An 11,083-nucleotide genomic window follows, 5' to 3' on the forward strand; every position below is an offset into this window, starting at 1 on the left:
CTAAAGCTCAGTCTCAGAGGGTTACTTCTGGATCCAAATTAACTTTATATATTTTTACATTATTTTATTTGAAAATGGAATTGATATACTACTTGAAATTTTATTAACTCAATCAGCATGTCTATACTATATGTCTATGGGGCCGCACACTTATACCACAGAAGTGTATGTTTCAGAACTCCATAATCTTTCACTAGAGATGTGTGGAAAATCCGTGACAGTACAATGAAAATTAAGTCTTTTCTTTGTGTACCAACCCAATTCCAAACTCTCTAAAGCTTCCAGCAACAAGCAGATATCTCTAAATATTTTCATAGATTCCAAGTGGATCTTCAGTACTTTTACTCTGGGATACATTGGTGATATATTCTAGGTGGGTTTTGGAGAGTACAGTGCAAAAACGGGAGGGGTTTTGAGTCCTCGTTTAAAAGAACGTTTTCTCTAATCATCATCTTCAATGTGTTCTTTTGAGGTTACATCCTATTTCTATAGACTGCCTCTCTCAGTGAGGTTCACAGGTCCTCTTGCTTTTAAAGGGAATTAGAGACTTTGAATAAGATGTCTTATGAATGCTCTGTACAGTGGGAAGTATTTGATTATTTAAGGATGATTTTGCCTTACTTTGTTGAAGTGCATTTGTTTGAACTTGGTAAATCATTTTCTCTGCAAGGAATAAGTTTTTATTGAGAAACCCTTCATCAAAAACTTCTTTTTCCAGTTCAATTCCTCTGATAACAAAGACATTCATTTAAAGTCTCAGAATACTTCATTTCCAGATAGAGGCAGGATATCAGGTCAGCCTTGACTTAGGTTTGTCTTGTGGTTACATAGTTTGGTTAGATACAGAGTTTGCTCAAACTACTTTTTAAAATTTTGTAGATTTTTAACTTAAAATCAGAGTTGTTCTTTCAGTATAAGGTTTTGGTTTGCTTTTAATCTTGGGCCAGAAGACATTTATTTTAATGTTCTAGGAGGAGATGAGATTTATCTCTGATAGGAATGAATCAGAGAAAAAATTTCATCTTTTTTTCAAATCCACGATTTTTTGAAAATTCATGGATTTCTCTCTGAGTATTTTAGTGATTGGTTAACTAAATGTACAGGGACTCAGTGAAAGGAAGTTTAGCATCCTGTTGACAGGCTTTCCGCCACAGCCTCAGGTAGATCTAACATTTCCTGACCTATTCTTTTAGTTTGTGACTCTGTTCAGATCCGCAACAAGATCCTGAGAGCTGCCAGGATTGTGTGAACCTTGGAATTTCAAAGAAAAAGGTTGGTATTTTCTCAAACTATCCCTTAGGCTTACTGAAAAAAATCAGAAGAGGGAGTTTGCTTTCTAATTTAAAAAACAACAAGAACTAAAGTCTCTTCAGTAGGACTTGATCCTTGATAATCTTAAAGACTTTTATCTCTGTGCTTCACACTTGGAATATCTCTATATATGTACTCTTAGAAATTACATCTTTAGGGAGTGGCTGAATTTCTTCATGATCATTTGTCCTCTCAAAAATCTAGCTCATGTGAATTTTCAGAATGAAGCTTTCAATGTCTGTTAAAAATTTTTGTCTTCAGTGGGCCGACTGTTTTCATGTGCTCATGGAGAATGGTGTTTGACTTACTCCTTTCTTCTCCTTCTCTATAGTGTGGGAATGTCCTCCTGATTCATGGGTTATTTCCCCATGAGAAAACGGAGGCCAAAGAAATTCTCCTCATTTGAAGGTGATAAAACTTTCCCAGGCTGTGTTTAAGGGGATTCATTTATTCTCAACTCTCCTATAAATTTGCCTTTAAATATATTCAATTCTGTCTTGATCTCTGAATTTTATGTGTTTGTTTTTTAAACAAGATACATGTGATAGGAATGTCATTGCTACTGCGTTTCTTCAGGAACTTGAAACAATAGCCATCTATACGCATGCCTGCATGTGTCTTTTGCTTGTAATATCTTCCTTGCTTCTTCAGAGTTTCTAAGCTTTATCTATTTAAAAAGTAAATTTGATATCCATATAAAATATTAAGGAAAGCTCTGTTATCTACATACCCGAAACTACCAATTTCTCAAATTTGTATTCCTGATACCTCGGTTGATCTCCGCCCAATGGATGGACCACTGAAGCCCATAGCGTAGACCTTTGCATCAGGCAGGCAGGGTTTCAACTCTGTCACTTAACAGGCATGTGGGCAAGTTACTTCGTCTATTTTTAAAACTCAGGTTCCTTATCTACTTAACAGGCATGTGGGCAAGTTACTTTGTCTATTTTTAAAACTCAGGTTCCTTATCTACTTAACAGGCATGTGGGCAAGTTACTTCGTCTATTTTTGAAACTCAGGTTCCTTATCTACTCAACAGGCATGTGGGCAAGTTACTTCGTCTATTTTTAAAACTCAGGTTCCTTATCTATAAAATGGAGGATGGTAATATTATATACCCCTTAAGGAGGACTTAAATAGGACACAACGAATATAAAGTGCTTGTCGTATAATAGGCTCTAATAAATTACTGTTGGCTCTCTTCTCCCCTAAGACTTAAATGTGAACAGAAAAGAGGTGTCTTCACTCATGCGTCACCCCTATAGGGCAGACAGTTACATTTTGGAAAGCAGTGGGGTAAAATGTTAAGGGTATTGATCCTGCTTCTAGCACTTGGGAGACAGGAGTACATCTGGCCATATGGCTGTCCCTGGCCACCTACGACCCACCGCAACCTGCCTGAGCCTCAGTTCTCATCCTCAGCATTACTGTAGCAGGCCATAGCTTGCTGTGTAATCTCAGAGCTCAGAATGGGGTTGTGTGTGTGTATATGGTTGAAAAAGTCCTGAGTTCCATGCAGATAATTAAAGGTGCTGAATCACTTGCTTCACTACCCTCCCAGAGAAAAAGACAACAGCTTTAAACACATCAACTATATATTCTGTCTACTTGAGATTGAATAAGGTTGAAGATACAGTTGACCCTTGAACCACACAGGAGTTAACCCCCATGTAACTTATAGTCACCCTTTGTATCCACAGTTCCTCTGCATCTGCAGATTCCACCAACTGTGTAATACTGTAGTATTTACTATTGAAAAATATCCACGTATAAGTAGACCCACTCAGTTCAAATCCGTGCTATTCGAAGGTCAACTATATTTGCATTTGGTGGCTATCAGAAACGCTGCTTTCTAGAGTCTGACAATTCTGTTTACTTGTATGAGTTCGTTAGTAATAATCACATCAGTTGACTTGAGAATCTGTGAATGTGTGTATGGAGGGGAGGATGGGGTATTGCATAGTCATAAACAAGGTGGGCTGCTTCCATTTTTCACCTTTCTGGTTAATAATTTTTAGTTGGGAAAAGACATAAACGAAACAACCAGTACTCTGGTTTGTTTAAAATGAAAATCGAGGATCTTTGTTTTTCCCTGAAAATTTGGATTCACATATTGGTTGTTTTCAATTGTATTAATTTCCTTAACTGTTGCTGTGTTTACTAAGTTGATTTTTTATTCAAAGAAACCTCCTGCTGATGCGATATGCTTCCTCATATAACCCTTTCTGACTCAAGGAGCGTAGTCATCATGAGTCAGTGGAGCCACGGGGCTGTGGATGTTTATTTTATCATCTTTATTGGAGTATAATTGCTTTACAATGTTGTGTTAGTTTCTGGTTTATAACAAAGTGAATCAGCTATACATATACGTATATCCCCGTATCTCTTCCCTCTTGCGTCTCCCTCGTACCCGGGGCTGTGGATTAACAGATCAGTGTGCTTTTCCAGTATTCTGGTGTTTAGAAGTGGGATCCTCTTTTCATGTCGACTTAAATAATTTAATGATCACTGTGTTTGACATGGATGAGTTTAATGAGCTATAATAATTTTCTGTATCACTGGTAATACATCCTCTCATATGCCTTTCACCAGCTTTGATGGTGCCTCTCCCTTTGCCTCTGAAATGACATTTGGGATCAGTGAAACTATTTTGTGTATTTGGACTTGAGAGTGTTCTGAGGATATAGTCCCCAGATACTTTACGAACTGCAGTAAAAATGATTTGCTGTCCTTGGTTCTCTCAGCTACAAATGGCTACCTTTCATATCAGACTTTCTAGCATTTTAAAAATGTCTTGACGGTCAACTTAAAGGTTTTCCTTTTGCTACCTATTGACTTTCCAGCATTTTAAAAATGTCTTGACGGTCAACTTAAAGGTTTTCCTTTTGCTACCTACTTGACTTTCCCCCAAGAACCTACCACATCACCATTTTCTGAGCTGAGCTCTACTGCCACGTGCTGATTTTCTCTCTCTCTCTCTCTCTCTCTCTCTCTGTAGAACTAAATAAAAACCGAAGAAAGCTCTTTGAACCGCCAAATACACGCACCTCTTTCCTGGAAGGCGGAGCAAGTGGGAGGCTACCCCGTCAGTATCACTCAGACATTGCTAGTGTCAGTGGCCGCTGGTAGCGGTACCGTCCAGGCACACGCCCGCCAACTCTGTCAAGTCGGACGCAGGAGATCTGTGAACAGCCTTCACTGCACACCGTCCTCAGCACTCGGGTGTCTGGTATCAGGACCAAAGCATCTTATTCGCACCTGAACTTTCTGCCGAAGAGAGAGATGATGATGCTCTTATATCATCATACAGAATGCCACATGAGGATTACTTTTTTTTTTTTCCTAACGGCAATTGGACAGAATTTGCAATATGAGGGTAGGGCTTTATTTCTTGTTTTTATTTACCTATATAATAACATATGCACTGATTTTTTTACTTAACATGAAGGCTGAGTTGACATCTGGGATGCCAGAAAACACAGAAGTTAATTTTGTTTGTTTGTTTGCTTATTTTGTTTTGGTATTTGGGGATTTTTTTTAAAAAAATAATCAAAGTGGGATTTTCTGGTACTGCTTTAAAATAATTATTGAGGTCTTTCAGCACTTTACACTTTCTTACTTCTTGTCCTGTGGAAATTATCTCTCTTTCTCTCGTTTTTGTCACCTGATGTATTGGTACAAATCAGACTGCGTTAAATTTTTATTTGACATAGTGGTACTGGATTATTAGTTTTTGTGCAGAATAGTCTGTGACTTTGGGAAATGTAAGCGACTCCACTTGGTTATGGACCAGTTCTGTTCATGTATGTCAGCATCCTAGAAACACTTAGCAATGAACCTAGTTCACTGTAACAGGTGCGAGCAAAGAAACACCAAATGGACTTTGCAATATTAACCCTTTGCAGTCATCATATTTAGCTGCTGCCTTTATTGCTAAAATGTTTTTAATGGTTGTCTGAAGGCAAAGGGCTATTTTTAGTATACTGCCACTAAAGGACACTTATTTATATCAAACTTTTATTTTTAGATATTATAAGCATACCGTACATAACTGATTAAATTGATATCTACTAGAGATTTATGGTAGAGAATGGACGGCATTCAATAACTGGAGCCCTAGATTGTCACTTTATTTAAAAAAGATAAATAATCATCTGACAAGACAGCACTGTTGCCATGAGGAGGAGAAATACATCACTGTCCTTATGTACACATTAGCTGTGCTCCATGTGGTCACAGGACTTGCCTAAAACCGTATCTGTCTGCTTGAAGTAGACTTGGGTTTGTTGAGAATGGAAAGGCTTTATTTAAGTCTCCAGGGTGACAGTTTACAAAGACAGCAGAGTTCTGAAGGAGGAAAAATAAAAGACTATTTTGTAAGTGGCTAAACTCGTTGTTACAATCTTGATACTGTGAAAGTCCAAGAAATCAGGCAACATTGTTTCCTAGGTCTTTTCAGACATCTTATTATGGATTTATGAAGGGTTTTCAATCCATGAAGACAATCACTAAGTGCCTCTCTTTCTTCAAAGCAATATTATTTCCAAGTGTATTAATTTGTTGGAAAACTTTCCCATAGGACATGTGGTGACTTACCTGTACTGTAATGACTTATTTATGTTCAGTATTCGAGACTTTCTACATGGACATAAACCACTGTCACGTGCTCTCCACAGAAGGCATTAGATTCATACACAACAATTGGGGACTTTCATACAAATGTGGGATCAGAAATACTTGTCTGATTTTTTCCATGGTTAAGTCTTATCATTAAAGTAAGAACAAGAATCGTAGAGAAATTTTGCACACCGAAAAATTTTCACTTAAAAAAAAAAAGTATTGGTTACCGTGAAGGCATAGATAATGGGCCTGTCATAAAATTATTATCAATTATAACAGCACTAAGGAGATGAGATGCCTGTTCCCAAACAGAACTGTATGTGCTTATGGATGTAGAACTAAATCACTCCCTTCACAAGTACAGTGGAATGATCCTGCGTGTATGTCACATGTATGCAGGTCATCACATGGAGCTCCCTGCCTTATTTATATGGCTATATGAACACAGCATGCTACACACTCAGCAATAGAGTAAGAATTCCAGATCTGTTTCCTGTGCAACAACTCAGTGCTCTAAATTTTATCATTTCTTTAATAAGACCTCCTCCCCCAATAAAAAATAATCATTTGGAGTCTTTCCCCCCCAGCTCTCTACCATGCATTTGCAACAGGAGGAAGATGGAATGATTTGCAGTATTGAGTTGATATAGGTTTTATGAACAGTGCTTTGATATTATGCCAAAGGGAAAACTGTCCCAATTAAACCAGATTAAATAGTGTGGCTAAAAAAGTAAATAAAAAACACTGGAAATTACTTTTCTCACTTTCTCTTGATGCAATGAAGGGATTATGACACTACAGTATACGGTGCTGTCAGTGTTATATGGTGCACAAAATATTTGGATTATTTGAATAAATGTTTTTAATCAGTCTGTGCCTTAGTAGTGACCGGTTATCTGTAAATATAGAGCAGATACAGATTGTATTTTTGTGTGGGTTTTTGTCCTTTTAGTGATTTTTTTTTTAAATGAGAGATGGAATTAAACATTGAAAATGGGAATGTTTTTCTAAACTAATCAAGTGTTATATGAAAAATAAATTTATATAACCCCTTTGTATTGCCCTTGCTAGATGAAATGTGTCTTTGTTTCTAGCTTTTTAAAAAATATTTTCAGCAGAAGTGAAAGACATTTCTGCAGTAGAATTATATATGCACTCCCTGTCCTGTTGTCTTGCATTGACAGTCCTCATTTTCAACCTGAAGCTAAGGCACTTCATTTTAGCCAGAGAATCCAGGACCAGTAATCAATCATTGTTTCTGTGGCCACCCACACGTATATAGAAAAAGAGTAAGATTATGGAACAGGTTTTATTCTTGTTCATTCTTTTTTTTAATAAAGACTCAAGTCTATGATTGCTTTGACGACCTCATCCATAAGCAAAGGAGCTCCTTGCTAAAGTGATGCAGGGTTTCTTGACCCAGGTTCCCATTTCAGAGGCTGACCGTGCTATCACACTGCATGGTTACTGTGCCTTGCTCTGAGATTGTATCTGAACTTATTCTTACATGGAATTGGCACTATACTTTTAATCCTGAGATTTGTCTAAATCTCAAAGAAACCCTAGCCCTCTACCCATCATGCTCCCAGAGTTATCTCCACTTGAATTACCTATGCTGGTGGTTCTTAAAAATTGTTTCTAGCAAATAGTTCTTTTGATAACTGAAATATTACTTGTGAACCCAATATTATTCATCAATTCACTCATTCATTCATTATATAAATACTTAAATGAGGGCTAAGTACTAGGCCCTGTTCTAGGAACTCTAGTAAATGAAACATAAACCCTTGTTCTCCCTAAGCTTACATTCAAACTGGGGAAAGATGGAACTGATGAAGAGGGAATGAAGGATGGAATAACCTACCCTTCAACACAGGCCTCCTTGCATTTACAGCATGCCAAGGGAGCTCTTGAGTGCTGTCTAGAAATCTGGTTTTTGACAAAATGGTTTAAAGTACCCATCTCATAGAAACAGGCCTATGCTTTCAATGCAAAATATTATTCACAGCCTCCCTTTCTCCTTTTTCTAGGTTTCATAGATTTAATCACATTCTTGAAAGGAGTGTGTAAGCCAAAAGGGTTATGACACAGCTTTGTATGATGACCCATCACTTCCTAGATTTGACTCCCAGTGACTCTGCAGTATTCAGAAATGAGATTTACCTTGAAAGAACATGAGGTTGCTACCCCTGAGGATACTCCAAGAATGCAATCATAGAGAATGATGTCACCAAGATGGTGACAGGTCATTCCTGACTTCACTTCCCCTAACTAAAAGAAAAACCAGCAACTGTTCATGGATAAGACACCACTAAGGAGGGGCTTGCAACAACCAGCCCTCGGATCTTGGCAGTGTGAGTTCCTACCTGCAGTGCCCAAGTAGTAGTCCCAAGCAGCGGCTTTGCTTATCGGCAGAACCAAGACGGTAGCACAGTCTGACCAGGGAACTTAGAGGAGTGCAGGTCTGCCTGATTCAAGTGCTCAAATGAGGAGTTTTTCAGGCCCTGGAGCCTGGTCTGCCCACACCCAGGCAAGGGAGCTGAGCCATAGCCTCACCCTCTGTGGATTGTGAGTCCCCACCCCATCTGACAGGAAGGGCTGGCAGAACACCTGGAAGCTGCTGCATACCCAGTAATGCGCAAGCTGAGAGGCAGGCAGGCAGAGCTGACCTCCAGGGCAAAGCAAGTGGCCCTCTTTGGCCAGGGAACTTGGGGCATGGATTGGCTTCAGTCACCACCACAAACAAAGAGACTTATCGTGGTCTTGGAGTTGCTTTTCCCACTGCACTGGGGAAGGGAAATGAATTCATAATTGCATTCATAGCTCCTTCAGGCTTCCTGATCGGGGAGCCTAACCAGAGCACACTGCGTAGCCGCTCCAGTAGCTCTGCTTCCAGTGTCACTTAAAACCCATGAGCACAATCCATGGCTTTTCCCATCTGCAGAGCAAAACTGGTGGCCTTGCCTGACCAAGATACTCATTTTACACTCTTGCCTGATTTCAGGTCCCCAAACAACAAGCTGTGCAGCCCCTGGGTCCTGTCCTGCAGTCCTGCAAGGCAAGCTAATACATAGCCCTACCTACTGCTGAGTAAAGAAGCCAGTCATGACCACTTAACAAGCATCACCATAGAATCCAAGCAAATGTGGAGCACATCCTATAGCCTCCCTTGGGCAGGGAACCAAGCAGCAGCCTATCCAGCTATTCTCAGCTAGGGGCACATACCTCACCCTGACCTTAGAGCTCAAACAGTTGTCTTGCCCTAAAATAGACCCTTAGCAGCTCCCCACCTGCCCAAGGATGTTACCAGCAGACACGCCTGGAAACCCAACTGAGCTGGTGAAAAATTTTCTCTGCCAAGGTGAACCAGCAAAGTCTGGAGGAGGAGACCATTTATTCAAATATACCAGTGTAAGAAATCAAGGACCATAAAACATCATGTAAATATGACACTATGCAAGGAAATTAATAGGGCACTAATAAAGGATCCTAAAAAAATGGAGCACTATTAAATGTCAGGCAAAGAATTCAGAATAATCCTCTTAAAGAAGTTACTGAACTACAAGAAAACAGGCAACTCAGTGGAATTAAGAAAGTAACACATGAACCAAATAAATTTAACAAAGAAATAGAAACGAATAACAAAAGCAAAACAACAAACAAAACCAAAACCAAACAAAAAAACTCAAAATGGAAATCCTAGGGCTGAAAAACAGAATAAATGAATTGATAGTTCAATAGAGAGCTTCAAAAGCCCACTTGACCATGCAGACAAAGAATCAGCAACCTGGAAGATAGGACCTTATCTAGTCACAGGAGCAAAAAGAATGAGAGAGAGGCAGGATGGCAGAGTAGGAAGATTCTGAGCTCAACTCCTCCCATGGACACACCCAAACTGTGACCACGTATACAACAACTTTCTCTGAGAGCAACCTGAAGGCTTGCAGAACATCTCTTGTACAATTAAGGATATAAAGGAAAAACCCATCGAGGCAGGTAGGAGGGGCACAGATGCAATCTAGTCAGGACCAACACCCCAATGGGTGACCCACAAGCAGAAGGGGATATCACAAACTTGGAAGTCCTCCCTAAGAAATGAGGGGTTCAAACCCCAAATAGAGCACCTTAGCCCTAGGGACCAGAACTGGGAATATGAGCCCCCTTAACTAATTCTGAAAACCAGTGGGGCTTGCAACCAGGAGAGCCAGAGGACAAGAAGAAACCAAAACTTGCTCTTAAAGGCGTTACTTGCTCTGAGTCCCAGCATAGAGGCAACAGATTGAAAAGCACCTGGCACTCTAGCCAGCCTGCTAAGATAGCGTGCCCCTCAGCCTGTTCTGAGCTCCAGCTCCAGTCCCTCCTACCCACCAAGGCAGTAGCCCTTGGTGCACCACAGGAGAAGTCCTGGTCCGTGCTGGGCTCCAGTGTTCCCCACACCCATCTAGGTGGTGGCTCCCAGTGTAACCTGGGAGAAGCCCTGGCTTGCACCAGGCTCTGGCCCCAGCCGCCCCCGCCCCCTGACCCACCCACCAAGGTGGCTGCCCTGGCATGCCCTGGGAGGAGCCCTGGCCCATGACCACTTCAGCTCCAGTCCTCCTGCCAAAGCCACAAGACACATGCAGTCTGCATAAGGGTGCTCCTACACAAGGACATGCTTTCAAGACTGGTAGAGTAACTGTTTCATCTAATTCATAAACACAGAAAGTCAAACAAAATGAGAAGACAGAGGATGTGTTACAAATGAAAGAACATGATAGAACTCCACAATCCCCCCTAATGAATCAGAGATAAGTGATTTACCTGATAAAGAGTTTGAATCAGTGGTCATAAAAATGCTTACTGATCTTGGGAGAAAAATGGAGAATACGGCAATAACTTCAAAAAATTAGAAAATATAGAAAAGAGCCAGTCAGAGCTGAAGAATATAATCAGTGAAATAAAAATACACTACAGGGAATCAACAGCAGATTAGATAAGACAGAAGAATGCACAGGTGATTTGGAAGAAAGAATAGTGGAAATCAGCCAATCACAATGGCAAAAAGAAAAAAGAATTTTTAAAAACGAGAATAGGAGTCCTCGGAGCCAGCCTGGAGGGCGTGGGACGCCGCACAGCCAGCTTGGCTGTGCCGTCCGGGTGGAGGCGTGCATGG

General features: G+C 40.2%; 1 protein-coding gene and 1 long non-coding RNA gene across 4 annotated transcripts in view; one reads left to right on the forward strand and one right to left on the reverse strand.

Moving 5' to 3' along the window:
• BICC1 (BicC family RNA binding protein 1) overlaps positions 1-7,388 on the forward strand; it is a 204,313-nt gene extending 196,925 nt beyond the window's left edge. The window contains exon 20 of the mRNA XM_022560570.3: positions 4,310-7,388. Within this exon, the coding sequence (XP_022416278.2) occupies positions 4,310-4,440 (131 nt within the window). The 3' untranslated portion in view covers positions 4,441-7,388. The remainder of the gene's footprint in view (positions 1-4,309) is intronic.
• Positions 1-10,418, reverse strand: part of LOC111167594 (uncharacterized) — a 29,512-nt gene extending 19,094 nt beyond the window's left edge. For all 3 annotated transcript variants that reach the window (XR_016388050.1, XR_016388049.1, XR_016388048.1), the window contains exon 1: positions 4,359-10,418. This is a non-coding gene — a long non-coding RNA (uncharacterized LOC111167594). The remainder of the gene's footprint in view (positions 1-4,358) is intronic.
• Positions 10,419-11,083: the final 665 nt, after the last annotated feature.

The sequence above is a fragment of the Delphinapterus leucas genome, chromosome 16, assembly GCF_059928025.1.
Source record: "Delphinapterus leucas isolate spDelLeu-1000000601 "Yukka" chromosome 16, BTC_Dleu_Yukka2, whole genome shotgun sequence".
NCBI lineage: Eukaryota > Metazoa > Chordata > Mammalia > Artiodactyla > Monodontidae > Delphinapterus > Delphinapterus leucas.